The 21,816-nt window shown below is 44.1% G+C and overlaps 1 protein-coding gene across 3 annotated transcripts in view; it reads right to left on the bottom strand.

The window, feature by feature from the left end:
* LOC139278505 (tyrosine-protein phosphatase non-receptor type 12-like) overlaps nt 1–19,917 on the bottom strand; it is a 145,534-nt gene extending 125,617 nt beyond the window's left edge. For all 3 annotated transcript variants that reach the window (XM_070897346.1, XM_070897348.1, XM_070897347.1), the window contains exon 1: nt 19,641–19,917. In XM_070897346.1, coding sequence (XP_070753447.1) covers nt 19,641–19,739 — 99 coding nt within the window. In that variant the 5' untranslated portion in view covers nt 19,740–19,917. The remainder of the gene's footprint in view (nt 1–19,640) is intronic.
* Between the last annotated feature and the right edge of the window lie 1,899 nt (nt 19,918–21,816).

The following is a 21,816-nucleotide window of genomic DNA, read 5'->3' as shown; positions in this document are numbered from 1 at the left end:
TTTCCTCCTTTAAGACACTCTTTAAAACCTACCTTTTTGATCTAATTTCTTCTTGTATGGCTCAAATGTTTGTCTTTTAACACTCCTGTGAAGCACCTGGGATGTTTTAATGCGTTACAGGCGCTATCTTCTTGTTGTAGTTTCTCTCATTCATCACTCATTAAAGATACACAAACAGTATGTAGTGCCCTTATGGAAAACAAATAGGCTTTAGGCTATTTTGCCAACATCATTGAGTACAAAATGAAGATTATTGCACAAGGCTTTGATACATCCACACTTGGGTGTGGCGCATCAGATTTGGTCCCTACAAATGGTGAAAAATACCAAGACTCTGGAAAGGGTGACTAGGGAGATACTAATTTTGAGAGCTCTCGTTATGAGGCAAAGCTCCAAGAGTTTTTTTTACTTTGGAGAAACACATTCTTAGAAGACAGAACAAAAGTTATCAGATAAGTTGCGTTATTTGACATGGACAGAGATGGTAGGACTAGAGGTCATATCTAGAAAATCCATAGGTGAAGAGTTGGGTTAGAAACTAAGAAATTTTTCTTTTTGCAGAGATTCATCGCTTCATGTGGTGATAATGGAGTCAACAACAACTTGCATTTATATACCGTCTTTAACGTAATAGACAGCGTTATCAAACAAAATTTGAGTTACATACAGCGACATTCGGATTGGTGACCAAAAACTTGGTCAAAGAGGTAGGTTTTAAGGAGTACCTTAAAGGAGGAGAGAGGTAGAGAGGTGGCAAGCTATGGGAGGGAATTCAGAGCTTAGGGACTAGACAGCTGAAGGCATGACCGCCAATGCTGAAGCGATGAAAATCAGGGATATGCAAGAGGCCAGAATTGGAGGAATGAGTAGATCGGAGGGCTGTAGGAAGTTACTGAAATAGGGATGGTCAAGGCCATGGAGGGATTTGAAAAAAAAAGAGAATTTTAAAATCTAGATCTTGTTGGACTGGGAGCCAATGTAGGTCAGCGAACACAGGGGTGATGGGTGAGCAGGACTTGGTGCAAGTTAGGATACGGGCAGCAGAGCTTTGGATGAACCCAAGTTTATGGAGGGTGCAAGGTGGGAGGCCGGTCAAGGAGCATTAGAATAATCGAGTCTGGAGGTAACAAAGAGAGTTTCAGCGCTGATGAGCTGACGCAAGGGCACAATCCTATAAGAAAGGAACTTGACAAGTTCCTGACAGAAGAGGGCATTTCTAGTTATGGGGTAATTTCCTTGATACATTATGTTGTGATCAGGTCTTGGTTAATTACAGTCTCTTGGGGTTTGGTCAAATACTTTGAGTTGGAGGAGGAATTTCCCAGGGCCTTTCCAAATTGGCCACAGGTTTTTCTTTAATCTCTAGCGGAAGTTGCTACAGAGTGGATAGTTGTTGTGCAAATTTGTACTGTTGACTGGATGGGTTTTTCTTCGCCCTTCTGTTTGTATGTTCCCGATCACATATTGTCGAGGTGGGCGACTGGGTGATGTCATCAGGACCCAGGTCGCCGTTTGGAGCGTGGGCAGGAGCATCGGCAGGGCCCTGGTACAGCAGAGAAGCAGGAAGGTCTTGGCAGGCTTGCGACGAGTGATCGGGGCAGAGGAGTGATGAGAGATCGTGACGGAGGTTCGGCGAATGTTTGGTGCAGAGGGAGATCTTGGTGGAGGTGCGGCGAGTGTTTTTGTGGCGGAATAGCGGTGAGGGATCGTGGCGGAGGGCCCAAAAGAACCGAGAGCCCAGGGGCTGGAGAGATCAGTCCAATTTACATCATGTGCACATTAGGTCCGTGCAGCAGAGCAAGTCTCCAGTCATCCTGGTTAACCATTGCCACTGGATAAAGGCCTAGCTTTGTGGTGGCTGGTATGCAATGGTCACCACACATTAAAAAAATCCACGCACAGGTATCTTCCACCACCTCAATTGGAGTTCAGGACTGGAATATGAGTCCATTGAAACATCTGTGAACTCATGTAGAACCAAGTCATCCTTGTTCGAGGGACCGTCGACAACGTCGACGTTTCACATCTATCATTTTGGGGCCAACACAAATAGATGTACAGACAGTACTTCCCACAGGAAATAAAAGTAAAGCTACACTTTTGTTCATTAAAATAAAAAGAATTTAGACTATATAGCTCCTTCTGAGAACTACGATAGACAATAGATCACATAGCAAAAGATAAATTGAGTCAGTCTACTCGGCAGCTTGCCTATCGAACAAAAGCTTATTATAAAACCATATTTGAGTGATTGCGTCTAGATTATAGGATTATTATAGATGGGGAAATTAATTTGGGCCATCTTAGTTTATTCACCCACAAAGAATCCGCAGTATCCCCTACCACGGCATCAAACTGGTACTTAATTCATTCCAGGGTTTTTGTCCTCGTTACCTTACTTAGAAGCCCATTCAACAGTTTGATACTTTTTTAAAAAACACAAGGAAATCATTCTTGTTACCAACAACTTGCATTTATATAACACCTTTAAGCCAGAAAAAGTATCCCAAGGTGCTTCACAGAGATATAACCAAAAATGGATTCCAAGCCAAAGAAAGATATATTAGAAGCTGACTAAAAGCTTGTTAAAAGAAGTGGGTTTTAAGGAGGGTCTTAAAAAGGAGAGGTGGAGAGATTTAAGAAGTGGAATTCTAGAGTGTTAAGCCTAGATAGCTGAAGGCATGGCTGCCAATGGTGGGGTGAAAAGGAAATAGGGAATACACAATGGCTAGAGTCAAAGTTTGGCGGAGGGGTTTAGAGCTCGAGGAGTTTACAATTAAAGGGGCACGGCCATGATGTAATTTTGAGGATTTGGGAGATCGGGAGCCAATGTAATTCAGCATGGACAGAGGTTACTGGTAAGCGTAATTTGGTGCAGGATAGGATATGGGCAGGTGAGCTGGGTTTACAGAGGGTACAGGATGGGAGGCCACCGGCTAGGCAAGCATTGGAGTATTCAAATTGGGAGTCAGAGCTAAGGTTGCAAACAGTCTGGTTCAGCCTAAGGGTGGTGAGGACATGTGGAATCCATGTCAGGGGTACAATGTTTGTGATGGGGGCTGAAGACTACATTTTGGTCTTCCTAATGTTTAGCCGGAGGAAATTGCAGCTCATCAAAGATTAGATGTTCTAAAGTTTCTTGTTGAGAATTTGAACTCTAGCCCCTTGTCCTGCCATCAAGAAGCACTATTGTAGATGTACCTTTGCTAAACAATTTATTGTACATTTATCTGGCTCCATGAGATTGCTCCTTCGTCACCACCTTTCATGGCTATAATTCCAACCAGTTTTAACAGGCTGGTTTTCTTAAACTGTAAATTTATTTTGGACACAATACTGTAGTGTGCACAAACTTCCCAGCAGTTTTATCCAGTGAGTAACTGAGCATACAGGAAAGTCCCAGGTTCAATCCTCAGTTTGTGCTGAGTTAGTTCATTTTAACCAACATGGTACAATTGGCGTCAACAACTTTGGGTTAGGAAGGAAATTAAATTTCAACTATAGTTCCCACTTCTGATCAGTATTAAGTGACACCTGCTAGAAGCTAGACCCCAACTATTTACAATCTATTAACGACTTGGAAGAAGGGACCAAGTGTAACGTAGCCAAGTTTACTGACGATACAAAGATGGGAGGAAAAGCAATGTGTGAGGAGGACACAGAAAATCTGCAAAAGGACAGACAGGGCAAAAATTTGGCAGATGGAGTATAATGTTGGAAAGTGTGAGGTCATGCACTTTGGCAGAAAAAAATCAAAGAGCAAGTAATTATTTAAATGAAGAAAGATTGCAAAGTGCTGCAGTACAGCAGGACCTGGGGGTACTTGTGCACGAAATACAAAAGGATAGTATGCAGGTACAGCAAGTGATCAGGAAGGCCAATTGAATCTTGGTCTTTATTGCAAAGGGGATGGAATATAAAAGCAGGGAAGTCTTGCTACGGCTATACAGGGTATTGGTGAGGCCACACCTGGAATACTGCGTGCAGTTTCGGTTTCATTATTTACGAAAGGATATACTTTGGAGGCAGTTCAGAGAAGGATCACAAGGTTGATTCCAGAGATGAAGGGGTTGACCTATGACGAAAGGTTGAGTAGGTTGAGCCTCTACTCATTGGAATTCAGAAGATTGAGAGGTGATCTTATCGAAACATATAAGATAATGAGGGGGCTTGACAAGGTGGATAGAGAGAGGATTTTTCCACTGATGGGGGAGACTAGAACTAGGGGGCATAATTTTAGAATAAGGGGCCACCCACCCGGAGATGAGGAAAAATGTATTCTCAGAGGGTTGTAAATCTGTGGAATTTGCTGCCTCAGAGAGCTGTGGAAGCTGGGACATTGAATAAATTTGAGAGAGAGAGAGGGAGAGAGAGAGAGAGAGAGAGAGAGAGAGAGAGAGAGAGAGAGAGAGAAAGAGAGTTTCTTAACTGAATGGAATAAGGGGTTTATGGGGAGCAGGCAGGGAAGTGGACACGAATCCATGATCGGATCAGCCAAGATCGTATAAAATGGCGGAGCAGGCTCGAGGGGCTGTATGGCCTACTCCTGCTCCTATTTCTTATGTTCTTATTCTTAACAATTCTAACAATTGTGTGCATGCAAGATTTGGTAGGTTCTGTTGCTCTTCAAGATCAAATAGCCTAATGGCACTCACTGTCAAGATTCAAACAAAGAACCACTTGGGCAAGGTACCAAAGCGCAACTAGCACTTCTGGCATCACACTGCAGCAGAGACAATGCCTTGAGAAGGGGCAGAAAATTGGCAAGGAAAAATAAGACAGCAGGGGGGATAAAGACAGTATAGTGGTTGTGTTATTGGGCTAGTAATTCAGAGGCCTGGACTACTGATCTGGAGAGATGAGTCCAATTTACATCATGGCAGCTGAGGAATTGAAATTCAGTTAATTATAAAAAGCTAGTATCAGTAACAGTGACCTGGGCCCAAATTTGGCCAAGCCCGTTTTTCGGCGCACTTACCGGTTTTGCGCCGCTTATTTATGTCAAGATGCGCCGGGAAAAAATGCTGCAATTTTGGCCGCTGCCTGGCCTCTTCACTACAGCCACGCACAGTGTGGCCAGTGGACTCGGGGGGGGGGGGGGGGGGGGGGGGGGGGAACAGCGTTCTGTGCCAAAAACTGTGTCAGGACGTCTGCACATGCACAGTGGATCATGGTGATATCCGTGCATGCGCAGTAGCGCTGGGAGTTGGCAATGGGTCCCAATGATCTCCTCTCTCCTCTCTCCTCTCTCCTCTCTCCTCTCTCCTCTCTCCTCTCTCCTCTCTCCTCTCTCCTCTCTCCTCTCTCCTCTCTCCTCTCGTCAGGTAGGTCACTCCCTCCTCTCCTCTCCTCCCCCTCCCAGCCTCTGTTGAATTTCAGCTGGACAGTTGCATCGCTCCCGCCCTAGCCCAGACCAAGTGTCCTCTTGTTGCGTTTTCCCGCCCAGGCCGAGTGGTCTCCTGCACCGACCCGCTGCCTTCCCGGGCCGAGTGCAGAAAGCTGCATTGCATTTTGAAGATCAAGGTAGGAATTTAATTTATTATTTATTTTAACTGTGCAAAGGAAGGATGGCTGTTCCCTAAAGCTTGGTTGGTTCAGGTCTACATCCTCTCCACTTCCCGCCCCTATCCCAGGCCGAATGGCCTCCGATGTACCTACCTGCGCCAATTTCTTTAACTCTCCGCAAGGGTTTCCTGAAGTGGCCACAGATGCTGACCCAAGAAGAAATGGAGTAACTATTAGTTGCCTAAATGGGCAGAACTGGCATAGGTGGCTGATAACGCCCCCTTTTGAGAAAAAAAAACTAGCCTAAAAAAAACGTAACTAAGTGAGTTACACTGGTGCAAATTGATTGGGGAAACTGGGGATTTTTTTTTTTTAAAAAAAGGTACACCACAAAAAGGTTACTCAAAAAAAACAGCATTTCCTGGTCAAAATTGAGCCCCATGTAACTACCAGACTGTCAGTAAAAACCTATCTGCTTCACTAATGTCCAAGGGAAGGTAATCTGCCATGCTTACCCAGTCCGGCTTGTATGTCTTTCTTATGGGACTCCAGACCCACAGCAATGTGATTGACTCTTAACTGCACTCTGAAATGGCCTAGCAAGCCATGCAGTATAGGAATGGGCAATTAATGTTGGACTTGCCAGCAAAGCCAACATTCTGTAAATGAATTTAAAAAAACACCTATTATGCTGCAAAGTAGTTTGCTGTGGGTTCACCTCTGCAATTCCCCACAAGGTGAATTTCTGACCCCAAACATACTGTTGGGAGAAAAAGGTGGTAAAATTGACTCCTGGTATTCCCAAAGGACTTCTGAAGGGACTGAAAAAAATTGTATGGATAGGATGGTGGTGAGCAGGTGGATCATTCCACGGTACTCTTGCATATCCAAGAACATCATTTGCAGAGCTTGTGAGCATGTGGGTGGCCTGGTTTATGGTGGTTTATAATAAAATTGCTTGTTATGTGTTGAGTGAGTGTCAATTCTTTTTTTCCCCCCCTTACTGATTAAGTGTTAACCTGGGTCAGTTGGTAGCATCCTTGTTTGAGTCAGAAAATCATGGGATCAAGCCCCACTATGGACTTCAGCACGTAATCAAGGCAGACACTTCAGTGCCGTAATGTCGAAGATGTAGCCTTTAGAATGAGATGTTAAATAGAGAGTCCAACTGCCAGTTTGAATGGATGTAAACGATCATGAAACTAATCAATGAAGAGCTGTAAGTTCCAATAATCTTCCCTTAACCACCATAAAAACAGATTAGTAATTTATTCATTTGTTTTTTGTTGGCTAAGTCTTCCTCGATTCCGAGGGACTGCCTATGATGATGATGATGATGTGGGGTATTGCTGTTGAGATTGGCTGCTGCGATTGACTGGAATGCCATTGGCTGTTAAACACTTGGGCCATCCAGCATAACAGAAAACACTTTCCCCACATTCCAACACAAGAAAGCCTTGCTCCCATCTGGCAAAAAAAATCACTTACACCCATCAGAGCTTTGGAGGCACCGTCTGCCTCTATTCTCCATGACAGACAAGTACAACACATACAAAAAGAGAGTTACATCTTAAGAAAATGTGCAAGAGGCAGAGGGCCAGAAATAGAGAGACAAAAAGTATGAGACATATAGAAGAGCAAAAGAAAAAATTAACAAGGTTAAAAAAAAGCAGAAGGCAAAGAATTGGAGAATGGGAGATAGCTACAAGAGAATTTTTAATTTTCTGTCTGAACACCAGAGTTCAGCTAGCAATACATAAAAGTGTAACATGTTAGTGTAATTCACACGTGATACACATCACACAGCAAGGGCACAATGATCTCAGCTGTGAGAACAGCAAGATATAGCAAATCCTCAATTGGTACAAAAGATTAATCATCGCCCACATTACATAAAATAAACGAGTTCACAGATATAACAATTGTATAATTCAGATGATCTTCACAAACTGTTCATTTGCAGTCATATTTTAGGTCATCTGAAACACCCAACTGTATGTATTCATTATTCAATCAGAACAAGAGCTAACTTTTTAATTTCTGCCTTGTACTACTGCCCCAGTAGAATAGCAAAATCCAAAGATACTGAATTTTGCCAATTCCACAATGGTTAGTGAGTGACTTGTAACTTCTGAACTACAGCTGCCCCGTTCTTAGAGATATGGTATCTCAAGGTCTAGTTTATTTTTGTGTATGTACACAAGAACCAGTTATCCATAAAAAAACATGTTCTAATTTTCATTACAGCTCTTAAAAATAAGCAATGCAAGAGGTGGTAAACAACTTGTATTTATATAGTGCCTTTAATGTAGTGAAACATCCCAAGGCACCTAACAGGAGTGTTACAAGATAAAAAATTTGACACCTAGCCACACAAGTAGAGATTAGCACAGGTGACCAAAGCTTGGTCAAAGAGGTATGTTTTAAGAAGCATCTTGAAGTAGGAAGGAGAGGTAGAGAGGCGGAGAGGTTTAGACAGGGAGTTCTGGAGCTTGAGGCCTAGGCAACAGAAGGCACAGCCACCAATGGTTGAGCGATTATAATCAGGAATGCTCAAGAGGGCAGAATTGAAGGAGTGCAGACATCTCGGTGGGGGGGGGGGGGGTGCTGGTGATTACAGAGATAGGGAGGGGCAAAGCCAAAGAGGGATTTGAAAATAAAGATAATACATACAATATTGACATCTGTAAATATTACACACAAATTATGCCGGCAGTCATAAAATGGCGAAACTAAACACAGCCTTGGTCACCTGAGGAAGAGAGTGTTTGAAGACCCGGACCGCAAACCCAGCACCAAGCTCATGGTCTACAAAGCAGTAGTGATAACCGCCCTCCTATATGGCTCATGGACTATGCACAGCAGTCACCTCAAAACAATGAAGTGCCACCAACTCTACCTCCGCAAGATCCTGCAAATCCACTGGTAGGGTAGGTGCACTAACGTCAGTGTTCTTGCTCAAGCCAACATCCCCAGCATCGAAGCACTGACCACACTCAATTGGCTCCGCTGGACAGGCCACATCGCCCACATGCCTGACACGAGACTCCTAAAACAAACGCTCTGCTCGGAGCTCCGAAACAGTAAGTGAGCCCCAGGTGGGCAGAGGAAGCCTCCTTGAAAAAATGTAACATCCCCACTGACACCCGGGAAGGCACCAAACACCAATTCTCTTCACCGAGAATAAGCTGAAGCCAAGCGTAGACAGCGGAAGGGGCGCACAGCAACCCAGGCCCCCCACCCACCCGTTCCTTCAATCACTGTCCGCCTCACCTATGAGGGAGCCTGTAGGTCCCGCATTGGACTCTTCAGTCACTTGAGAACTAATTGTGTGTGGAAACAAGTCATCCTCAACTTCCGAGGGACTGCCTATGATGATGAAACTAAGGTATTACTCAAAACACTATTAGATTGCAATAGTTATGTGACTGATATTTTCCATAATTTCTTAAATGATGTTTAATCTCAGCCCAAGTCACTGACACTTTGAAAGAAAATTCTAAAGATATGCTAGATAGATGTTTCTAGAAATTACAGGTATCTGCTGAGAAACTGATTTAAAGCTACTTAAGTAATACCATATGGATTCTGATTTTTTTTATATTGATTGTTAAAATGAAGGCAAGAACAAATGATTGAGACCTCAGCATGAGCACAACCAATTTATCCTCCATTCCTATAATTCCTGCAAATATATTTATATTATTTAATTTTCCTCCCAGTAGTTTGAAGCAAAAGTTAAAACTTTGAAGAAATTTTAGGTTACAGTCCGCACCAGTTTCAAGCTATGAATGGTATCGTGTGAAGTATGTTTTTTTCTGCCACAGACAAGTTTTGACAAGCAATAATGTTTTCAACTTTCTTCCCAGAAACATCCTACAATTTGCATCAAAATCCTGCAAAGTCCACTTAAAGCAGCAATACAGTTTACAACACAGCCTTCATGTATTCTCACTTCTACTGGGGATATATTAAACTTTCTTCAAAATAGATGAAGTCACACCCTCAGTCCAAATCATCCTCCAACCAGTCTCTCATGACAGCTGCACAGCCTCAAACTTCGAAGAGGGTGGTGAAGAGACAGTTCGGGGTGCTAAATGTATGGAAAGGACTGCCAATGAGGGTTGTCTGCATCAACAAACTCAAGATGGAGCTGGATAAGTACTTACCTCACTACCACATCTCCGACATCCAGACCTGGATGATCCACAATTTCCTCCAGTTAAACATTGGGAAAACCGAAGCCATTGTCTTCAGCTCCCGTCACAAACTCCGTTCCCTGGCTGCCGATTCCATCCCCAGTCTCAGGCCAAACCAAACCATTGGTAACAAGCCAAATGAACTACAAATGTACATTCCTATTGTACCTACTATACAGATTGCATGGGAAATGTTCAGGTACTTCTATTGTATGTACAATTCTGCATCTAAAATGTAATTGTTGGTTGTATTGCTAATTTTGTGCACTATCTAAAGCAGTTCTTCCATCCCTGATGTGCCAATCTGACGACTGTACTCGGTCCCCCTCATGCAGCAAAACAGAACAAGAGAATTTGACGGAGAATGGGCTACCCCTTACTCCCATGATCCGAATCTAGTTCATTCTTTACTGCGAGGACACAGTTTAGGGGACTTTGGGATAGTGTTGCCTCCCAATACCAAATAACTTCAACAGCAGAAAAAAGCTGAAATATGGATACACACAAAGGCTGTAGTGGGGGGTGGGCGGGCAGGGGGGATACAAAGGCCACCAGAGAAAGGAATCAGTGATAGATGTATATGGAGGGGCAGGACCCGACATATGCAGAAATAATTGTCTTATCTATTTTCTCTCAATGAATTTAGTCCCAGGATTACCATGCCATTTAAGGATACATGCATATAGATGTACAAGAAACCCCATTTCAATCCTGGAATTTAAATAACTGGGAAAAGGAAACAATGTTTAATCATCATTCAGGCACATAAAATCTGTTAAGCACTTCCCTGCATTCACATGGTTTAAAAAGTTAATATTCAGCAGTGTGTGTGTGTGCGCGCGTGTATATATATATATATATATATCAACTTAAAAAAGGATGTGGCAACATCCTGCTCAAGGCTATAAACAGTAATGGATATACTGTATGGTATTTTTATATTAAAATCCCATTGGTAAGTAATTATACCACACAATGTTGTGCGCTATATAAATTTATGACTTAAAAACTGATAAGTTTACACAATTTCCTTCAAATGCTTTTTGAACTCAAATTATTGTTAAAACAGATCATTTCTGCCACCTCAGCATATTAAAATTATATCCAAAAGACAGCTTCACTAAATTTAAATTATATTAGTGTGGCGTTTTGTGTGAAATACAAAAGCAATTAGTAAAAGCTGCTATCTCATTAATAAATGTCAATAAGGGAGGTTTTGCAAGGTGGTGCAAAGCATAGCTGCAAAGCATTTACTTCTGCATCAATGTGATGCGAATCTAACGTTTGATATCCAATTGAAAATGGAGTCGAGAATCTCTTGGGATATATATTCTTTCCATAACCACCACATAAAAACATCTGCCAGTTTTCTGATTAGTCAAACATATTAGTTAGCAGCAAATCTCAGTACATTTATCAGGAAATAGTTAAGAGATGGGGCAAAGTATAAGAACATAAGAATTTAAGGAATAGGAACAGGAGTAGTCCATTTGGCCCCTCGAGCCTGCTCTGCCATTTAATAAAATTATGGCTAATCTGATCATGGACTCAGCTCCACTTCCCTGCCCACTCCCCATTACCTTTTATTCCCTTATCGTTCAAAAATCTGTCTATCTCCACCTTAAATATATTCAATGACCCGACCTCCACAGCTCTATGGGGCAGAGAATTCCACAGATTTACAACCCCCAGAAGAAATTCCACCTCATCTCAGTTTTAAATGGGCGGCCCCTTATTTTGAGACTGTGTCCCCTAATTTTAATTTCCCCCATGAGTGTTGGCAGAGTGTATGATATAACTGTTGTCGTGTTCAACACTCAGAAATAATTAAGCCCAATTATTCTAGCAGTTAATAAATGTTTTATCAAATTGAACTCTTATTTTAGCAATATAGTTCAGTTCATTTTCCTTTTCTTTTCCCTTCCCCGCCCTCAAGTCCAAGGAACTCAGACTTGAATGTTTATGGTAGACAACTGGTTTAGCCAACTACCACCAGATCTGTCTGGATCGCATAAATCACCATTGGTTCCTGTTCACCTCTGCCAAAACTATTCACTATACCCTGGAATGCAAAGATAACCTCCGGTTGCTCTTTTCTACTGCAAATCCGCTCCACTGCCTCCTCTACCCTTGCCTCCAATAACCAGTGCAAGTTACTCATGGACATCTTTGTCACCAACCATCCATTCAGCTGCCCCAGCCGTTTCCCTCCCTTTCCCTAGCCCTGAACTCACATCTTTCTCTAGTTTCTTTCCCATCCCATCTCGTGCTCCCTCAACCCTATTACCAGCAAACTACTGACTGGCAACTTCCCTTCCTGGTCCCCATGCTAGCTGATATTGTTAGCGGTTCTCGCTCTCCACAGGTGCTGTCCCCCTCCCCTTCAAATCTGACATCACCCCTCTCCAAAAAACGTTTGACCACACTTTCCTTGCAAACTACTGCCCCATTTCCTCTCCAAAGTCCTCAAATGTGCTTTCACATCCCAAATCCGTGCACACCGTTCCCAGAACTCCATGTTTGGATCCCTCCAATCAAGTTTCCTCCCATCATCATCATCATCATAGGCAGTCCCTCAGAATCGAGGAAGATATGCTTCCACTCTTAAAATGAGTCCTTAGGTAGCTGAACAATCCAATACAAGAGCCACAGTCGCTGCCACAGGTGGGACAGACAGTAGGAGGGTGGGGCAGGTTTGCCGCATGCTCTTTCCGCTGCCTGCGCTTGTTTTCCGCACGCACTCGGCGATGAAACTCGAAGTGCTCAGTGCTCTCCCGGATGCACTTAGGGCGGTCTTTGGCCAGGGACTCCCAGGTGTCAGTGGAGATGTTGTATTTTATCAGGGAGGCTTTGAGGTGGTCCTTGTAACGTTTCCTCTGTCCACCTTTGGCTCGTTTGCCATGAAGGAGTTCAGAGTAGAGCGCTTGCTTTGGGAGTCTCGTGTCTGGCATGCGGACAATGTGGCCTGCCCAGCGGAGCTGATCAAGTGTGATCAGTGCTTCGATGCTGGGGATGTTGGCCTGGTCGAGGATACCAACATTGGTGTGTCTATCCTCCCAGGGGATTTGTAGGATCTTGCGGAGGCATCGTTGGTGGTATTTCTCCAGCGACTTAGTGACTACTGTACATGGTACATATCTCTCAGCCATACAGGAGGGCGGATATTACTACAGCCCTGTATATGAGCTTGGTGGTAGATTTGAGGGCCTGGTCTTCGAACACACTTTTCCTCAGGCAGCCAAAGGCTGCACAGGCGCACTGGAGGCGGTGTTGAATCTCGTCATCAATGTCTGCTTCTGTTGATGAGGCTCCCGAGGTATAGGAAATGGTCCACATTGTCCAGGGCCACGCCGTGGATCTTGACTGGGGGGGGGGGGGCAGTGCTGTATGGCGAGGACAGGCTGGCAGAGGACCTTTGTCTTGCGGATGTTTAGTGTAAGGCCTATGCTTTCGTACGCCTCAGTAAATACGTCGACTATGTCCTGGAGTTCAGCCTCTGAATGTGCGCAGACCAGGCGTTGTCTGCGTACTATAGCTCGACAAGAGGTTGGGGTGGTCTTGGACCTGGCCTGGAGACGGTGAAGGTTGAACAGCTTCCTACTGGTTCTGTAGTTTAGTTCCACTCCAGTGGGGAGCTTGTTCACTGAGGTGGAGCATGGCAGCGAGGAAGATTGAGAAGAGAGTTGGGGTGATGCCGCAGCCCTGTTTGACCCCGGTCCGGACGTGCATTGAGACTGTAATGGATCCGTCGGTAGGATCACGGCCTGCATGTCGTCGTGGAACAGGCGGAGGATGTTGCCGAACTTTTGGGGAGGACGCTCCATAAACCCTTGCAGTTGACGGTGCCAAAGGCCGTTGTAATGTACAAGGGCTGGTGCTGCTCTCTGCATTTTTCCTGCAGCTGTTGTAAAGGTCATGTCCGTTGCGCCCCATAGGGGACGAAATCCGCACTGACTCTGGGGGGAGGTCCTCGGCCACAGGGAGAAGACGGTTGAGGAGGACTCTAGCGACAACTTTCTCAGTGGCTGATAACAAGGAGATTCCTCTGTAGTTGCCACAGTCGGACTTGTTCCTTTTTTTTTAAAAAAAAAAGGTGGTCACGATCACTGCATCTCAGATCTCCCGGCATGCTCTCCTCCCTCCAGCCGAGAGAGATGAGGTCATGTATCTGCACCAACAGCGCCTCTCCGCCATACTTTAGTGCCTCAGCAGGGATTCCATCTGCTCCTGTAGCCTTGTTGTTCTTGAGCTATCTTATGGCTTTTCATACCTGGTGCGGCGTTGGGGCTTCAATAAGATGGTGGCGGGTCGCATGCTGCGGGATGGAGTTGAGAACACTCGAGTCAAAGGCAAAGGCAGAGTCTCGCTTAAGGAGATCTTCGAAGTGCTCCTTCCAGAGGACCCCGACTGCCTCGGTGTCCTTGATGAGGATTTCCCCGTTCTTGGCCCCTCCCCTGCCACAGTACTAGGACCACTGCTGTTTTTGATATACATTAATGACTTGAACTTGGGGGTACAGGGCACAATTTCAAAATTTGCAGATGCCATGAAACTTGGAAATGCAGTAAACTGTGACGAAGATAATAATAGACTTCCAAGAGGATACAAACAGGCTGGTGGAATGGGCACACACATGGCAGATGAAATTCAACGCAGAAAAGTGAGAAGTAATAAATTTTGGTAGGAAGAAAGGTAGGATTTTGGAGGAAACACAATACAAGCTAAATGATGCACCCCCTTTAAAATTGTAAGAACAAAGAAACCTGGGGTCAATGTTCCCTTTATGTGGCTGCGCAGCACATTCAAATTTCCGCGCATGGGCGGTTTGTTGCATTGAAAAGCCAGCGAGCGGCCTGCACAGACCTTGGGACTGCTATCCGGCCAAGCAGCTTAACATAAACTTTGCCTGAAGGTTGTCCGTGCACAAGTCTTTGAAGGTGGCAGGACAGGTTAACAAATCAGTTAATAAAGCATATGGGATCCTAGGCTTTTTAAACAAAGGCAGAGAGTACAAAAGCCAGGAAGTTATGCTAAACCTATATAAAACACTAGGTCGGCCCCAGCTGGGGTATTGTGTCAAACTCTAGGCACCACATTTTAGGAAGGACGGCAAGGCTTTGGAGTGGGTACAAAAGAGATTTACTAGAATGGTTCCAGGGATGAGGGATTACAGTTACATGGATATATTGGAGAAGCTAGTGTTGTTCTCCTTAGAGCAGAATGGCTAAGAGGAGATTTGATAGATGTGTTTAAAATCATGAAGGTTTTAAAAAGAATAAAGAGAAACTGTTTCCAATGGCTGAAGAGTCGGCAACCAGAGGGCACAGATTAAGGTGATTGGCACAAGAACCTGAGGCGATATGAGGAAAAGAATGCACTGCCTAATGGGGTGATGGAATCAGATTCAATAAAAGCTTTCAAAAGGGAATTGGATAAATACTTGGAGAAAAAATTGCAGGGATATGGAAAAGAGCCAGTGCAGACTCAATGGGCCAAACGGCCTCCTTCTGTGCTGTACTTTTCAATAATCCTATAATGTCAGGTTCCACTCGTACACTGATGATACACAGCACTACCTCACCATTACTTCTCTCGACCTCTCCACTGTCTCTAATTTGTCATGCTGCTTGTCCCTGACATCCAGTACTGGATGAGCAGAAGTTTCCTCCAACTAAATATTGGGAAGACCGAAGCCATTGACTTTGGTCCCCGCCACAAACTCTATTCCCTAGCCACCAGCTCCATCCCTCTCCCTGACAACTGTCTTGAGGCTGAACCAGACCATTCGCAACCTTGGGGTGTCGGATTTGACCCCAAGATGAGTTTCTGATCACAAATCTGCATCATCACCAAAACCACTTATTTCCACCTCCGTATCACCGCCCAACTATGCCCGTGACTCAGTTCATCTGCGGACGATACCCTCATCCACACCCTTGTTACCTCTAGACTTGACTATTCCAAGCTCTCCTGGCCGGCATCCCAACTTACGCCATCCATAAATTTAAGTTCATCCAAAACTCTGCTGCCCCTATCCTAACTTGCACTAAGTTCCATTCAACCATCATCCCTACATTGGCTCCCAGTCCAGCAACACCTCAATTTTAAAATTCTCATCCTGGTTTACAAATCTTTCCATGGCTTCACCGCTCCCCATCTCTAACCTCCACCCTCATCTCTACAACCCTGCAAGATTTCTGCACCCCTCCAATTCTGGCTTCTTGCGCATCCCTGATTTTAAATCACACCACCAGTGGCGGCCGTGCCTTCAGCTGCCTTAGCCCTAAACTCTAGAAATCCCTCCTTAAACCTCTCCTCCTCTTTCTCATCAATCAAGACATTCCTTAAAACCTACCTCTTTGACCAAGCTTTTGATTATCTGTCCTAATATCTCATGTGGCTCACTGTCAAATTTTGTTTGCTAACTCTCCTGGGAAGCACCTTGGGCTATTTTACTAAATTAAAGGCACTATATAAATGCAAGTTGCTATTGTTGTCCTCATTTCAATATGAAAATTATCTAGTCAAATTAATACATGCTCTCATACACCTTTTCTGATCCCAATACAAATTTTAAGATCAATTACAGTCAGTCATCTAGCCTCCATAAAACAAACTTTAAAAAAAGCTACTTCACCTTTTTTTCCTCCCTTCAGTGCGACACAAATAGTGGCCAATTGTACGGGTAAACTCAGATAATTCAAGTAAAAGTTTAATTAGATTAAGGTCTTGTTGGTCTTTCCTGATCCATGTTAATCACCAAGTTAATTTCTTATTATTCCAATACTTTTGAAGATACTTTCCGATCTGTATCGCTCAACTGATTTTATCCAAGATCAGAAATTTACATTAGTCAATTTCAAAAGATTTATTATAAAACAGGCAGTTTTACTGCTAATTAAATAACGATCCACAGAAAAACTAAAACAATGGGTAGTGTGGGAAATGGAAACAAATTTCACATGCGGTTTTGAGGTTGGGTTAAGACAGAATACAAAAATATACCCTATATCTAACTCATGCTACATCTGATCTGGGAGTGGTGGTTATTGTGAGTAGGCTGAAAAGTATTTTACTTCCCTGAATCAGGTATCCCTCACCTGCCAACAAAAAAAAGTCCTCCCCCCTCAAACTTTATTGTTAACATGACAATTTCATACTACTCTCATACCTTTAAACTGTGACTCACTAATTTCAAGATTTCTTGCTAGAATAGTTAACGTGCTGGATGTGTCAAGCTTGGTTGAGAAATACTACACAAGACAATAAAATCAGTAATGCATGCAATACTCAACACTTAAATGGACAAATGCATCATGTGGCATGGTACCAAGTCTCACAGAAAAGGAAAGTCTCAGATTCAATCCTTAGTCTGTTCCACATTGACCAATTCAGGCCAGAGCAAACCAGTGTTACAACTGGCCTGTGTCCATGGGATAGTGAAGGGAAAGCATATTAAAACACAAGGCAACCCATGATTACCCATTCTAATCTCAATTCAGTCTCCAAGACAGCATTGAGCTCAACTGTTATGATCAAACCTCCTTCTTCAAACTCTGGCAACACTTCACATCCAGGATCACATGTGAGAATTTACTCAGCATAGTGCTGGAAGCCACCACTCCCAGGAAACCTGGCCTCAGCAAAAACATGCATGTGTGCATAAAAGTTTAATTATTCCACTAAATGTTACATCACTTGGTGAAGGAGGAGGAAAAGGAAGATTGCTGTAGTAAATTCAATATTGGGAAGACAGAAGCCATTGTCGTCAGTTCCTGCCACGAACTCCATTTGCTAACCACAGTCTGAACCATACCTTTCTCAATCTATTTGGCACCGAGAGGAGTTTCCAACTCCATATCCTCTTAATCACCAAGATCGCCTACTTCCACCTCCGTAACATCGCCTGTCTCCGTCCTTGCCTCAGCTCATATGCTGCTGAAACCTATATCCATGCCTTTGTTGTTGTAAACTGGACAATTCCAATACTTTCCTAGCTAGCCTCCCACCTTCCACACTCCATACTTGAGCTCATCCAAAACTCTGCTGCCCATATCCTAACTCACAAGTTCCGTTCACCCATCACATATGCTGGACTGGGAGCCAATGTAGGTCAGTGAGCAATGCCTCAATTTTAAAATACTCAACCATGTTTTCAAATCCCTCCATGGCCTCACCCTTTCCTATCTCAGTAACCTCGTCCAGCCCTACAACCCTCCATCTCTGCGCTCCTACAATTTTGACTTCTTGCACATTCCCGATTTTTAATCGCTCGAGCATTGACAGCCCTGTCTTCAGCTGCCTCATTCCTAAGCTCTGGAATTCCCTTCCTAAACCTTTTCACCTCTCTACTCCTGCAAGATGCTCCTTAAAACCTACCTAGTGTCAGCCAGTGCCTCAGCTGGTAGTACCCTCGCCAGAAGATTGTGGATTCAAGTCTCATTCTAGGGGCTTGAGCACAGAAATCTAGGCCGACACTGCAGTGCTGAGGGAGTGCTGCACACTGTCAGAGGTACCATCTTTCAGTTGCAACGTTAAACCAAGGTCTCCTCTGCTCTCTCAGGTGGACGTAAAAGATCCCATGGTAACATTCCAAAGAATGGCAGGGGTGTTATCCCTGGTGTCCTGGACAATATATTTATCCCTCAACCAACATTATCACATTGCTGTTTGTGGGAGCAAAGTGGCTGCACTTCAAAAAGTACTTCATTGGCTGGAAAGTGCCTTGAGACATCCAGTAGTTGTTAAAGACACTATAAAATGCAAGTCTTTCTTCCTGTCCTAATATCCCTTTATGTGGCTCAGTGTCAAATTTCATTTGATAACACTCCTATGAAGCACTTGGGAGATTTTACAACAGTAAATGCACTATTTAAATGCAAGTGGTTGTAGTAAATAACACTTCATTTGAAAGATTTGTGAGAATGTGGAGGTGAATAACCAATGCAGAGGTCAATGGACAGAATGACAGTCTTCTATTGTTACACTGATGGCAATTTCCAATTCAATCAAAACAAACGTTTTATTTTTCCTCCCTCCCAATTTTCTTCTCCCCTGAATGCTGTGAATCATTTCAGACTACATACAGGTCCACAGACGTCAACCACCCTCTAATGATTCACCTATGTGGCCATAATTCATGAGAGTCTAGTCGTGGAATACCAGAGGGCTCTTCGACCAAAAGGATTGTCTTGCCATCATACAACAACCAATATCCACAAACTACATTTCATGCAGAGAATAGAGTTAAATTAGTTTCCCTAAATGCAGTTACTGGGTACTGAATGAACTAATGCACTGATTCCTTCCCTTCTTTGGCACCTTGCGGCTGTTGGCAGATCTGATAATCGGGGCGGTAGCGTTCCTAGTATTGCATTAAAGCAAAAAATAGAAAATACCCAAGTGAACAGAAGACCACTCATTGCATACTTTCTTTGAGCGAACACAACGCCCCTGTGCCTTGCGCAACATCCGCAAACATCCCACATTTCTGACTCACAGCTGACAAATTCATTACATTTTTGTTATACAAACCTGGAGTTTACATCCAAGGCGAACCCTACAACAATCAGGAATTTACTCTGTCTAAAACATAATTGTAGAACATTTTTTTTAAATTAATACATCTCTGATCACACACCGAGCTCAGAACACAAGACAAATGCAGGTTTCTGAGTATTTACCAGAAAGTGAACGAGGAGCCATGAGGGGGCGGCTTAGGCCGCACAGCCTGGAGCTGGCAGTGCTGGTCCCGGTGGTAAAGAGCCGGGAGAAGAGCAGCAGGATGAGGATGAGGAGAGGCTGATCAGATACTACCACAACCCTGCACAACGACTCCACACATAAACCCGCGTCGGCGAGCTGGAAAAAGTTCATCTTAAAAAAAAACCAAAAAGTGATTGAAAAACACAAACAATTAAACGCGCAGCAACTCACCATGAAGTCGTTGGCGAAGTTGTCCTCCCCATTCTGGTCGCGGATTTTCATCGCCAGCACTCGCTCAATGAATTTCCTCAAAATTTCGCTTTGCTCCATCTTCTCGGCACATTGGAAAATTAAAGCGAACAAACCGTCTCAAACTCTTATTTACTTTCGCATCTTCATACATATATATAATATTCCTTTCTCCCTCGAAACCTCCTGATTCCGGTGACCAGTAACGCTCTCCTCACCCTCGGGCCCCCAGCGGCTCCTTCGCGACTTTCCTCTTTTTTTTTCCGCTCTCTTTCCCGCCCCACCCCCACTCACACCGTCAGCTCCCGCCCCTTCCCCGCCGCTCATTGGCCCAGCCACATCCCCACCGCCAGCTTCCGCCGCTCATTGGCCCAGCCACATCCCCACCGCCAGCTCCCGCCGCTCATTGGCCCAGCCACATCCCCACCGCCAGCTCCCGCCACTCGTTGGCCCAGCCACATCCCCGCCGCGCCCTCCAAAACGCCCGCGTCATGAGGAATCCAACCTGTTAATTGGTCAATTTAGTTGCCACTCATCACCTACGCGTTCTCAATTTTGTCAACTTGATACTGCAGAGAACTCGAACATACTCGCTCCTGTTTTGAAAGGGGTGGGCACTATAGTTTGATTTTCGGTTTGGGCAACCCAATGTCTCCTTAAAACTATTTTAGAAAACAATACAGATGATAATAATAAACAGACAATTCAACAAACACTCCAAGCAATCTAAGTGGTGTTCCAGTGAGTGCTGTTGAGATTCAAGGAGAAAGAGAGACAGACGACTTGTGCTCTGTACACAGCAAGGAGGAGAGAGGGAAGAAAATTAAATAAATCTGTACAGTGGGAACTATACAACCTAACCTGATTCCACCCACGCAACCCCAATCCCATGCTTCCTTCATGGATTTCAATTGTGTTTCCACCGAGCTAGTATTGGAATTAATCCTTGCCACTGGACCAAGACCTTGCTCTGTCAAGTCCGTGTGGTGGCCGGTGTGCAACAGCCATCACACGTTAAAAAAATTCACGACAGGCATCTTCCACCCTTCAGGATGTAGTTCAGGACGTGGAATATTAGGTCCTTCATTAAAACACCTGTGAATTCATCTCTTTTTGGCGTGGAAGCAAGTCATCCTCGATACGAGTGACTGCCTATGATGATGAGTATTGGAATTATCAGCTGCTGATGCAATTTATTCCTGCTACCTGTTTCCGTTGTGTGGGGGGGGGTTCAAACTTATGCTTATCATATGGATATTGGTGAGGCCACACCTGGAATACTGCGTGCAGTTTTGATTTCCATATTTACGAAAGGATATACTTGCTTTGGAGGCAGTTCAGAGAAGGTTCACTAGGTTGATTCCGGAGATGAGGGGGTTGACTTATGAAGAAAGGTTGTGTAGGTTGGGCCTCTACTCATTGGAATTCAGAAGAATGAGAGTTGATCTTTTCGAAACGTATAAGATTATAAGGGGGCTTGACAAGGTGGATGCAGAGAGGATGTATCCACTGATGGGAGAGATTACAACTGATCTTAGAATAAGGGGCCACCCATTTAAAACTGAGATGAGGAGAAATTTCTCCTCTCAGAGAGTTGTAAATCTGTGGAATTCGCTGCCTCAGAGAGCTGTGGAAGCTGGGACATTGAATAAATTTAAGACAGAAATAGACAATTTATTAAATGATAAAGGGTTATGGGGAACGGGCAGGGAAGTGGAGCTGAGCCCATGATCAGATCAGCCATGACCTTATTAAATGGCGGAGCAGGCTGAAGGGGCTGTATGGCCTATTCCTGCTCCTATTTCTTATGTTCTTATGTAATGACCAATTAGTGACAATCTTGGGTTGACTCAAAGATGACACACCTGCCAATGGGAAATTACAACTGAGTCATTCCTCAGTGGCAGATTCTGTACTCTGAGACACTGTCAATAATTGAGCAGCTAGCCTGGGTCGTTGATAGAGTAGAAAGGATGCTAGAATTCTTGCTACTTGCCTCCAGATAATTCTGCCACCTTAACACAGTGAACCTAGTTAGATAAGAACATAAGAAATAGGAGCAGGAGTAGGCCACCTGGCCCCTCGAGCCTGCTCCGCCATTTAATAAGATCATGGCTGATGTGATCATGGACTCAGCTCCACTTCCCTGCCCGCTCCC

This window comes from Pristiophorus japonicus, chromosome 13 (assembly GCF_044704955.1).
Source record: "Pristiophorus japonicus isolate sPriJap1 chromosome 13, sPriJap1.hap1, whole genome shotgun sequence".
NCBI lineage: Eukaryota > Metazoa > Chordata > Chondrichthyes > Pristiophoridae > Pristiophorus > Pristiophorus japonicus.
Note: the sequence above shows the minus strand (reverse complement) of the source record. Positions and strands in the feature narration are given on the sequence as shown.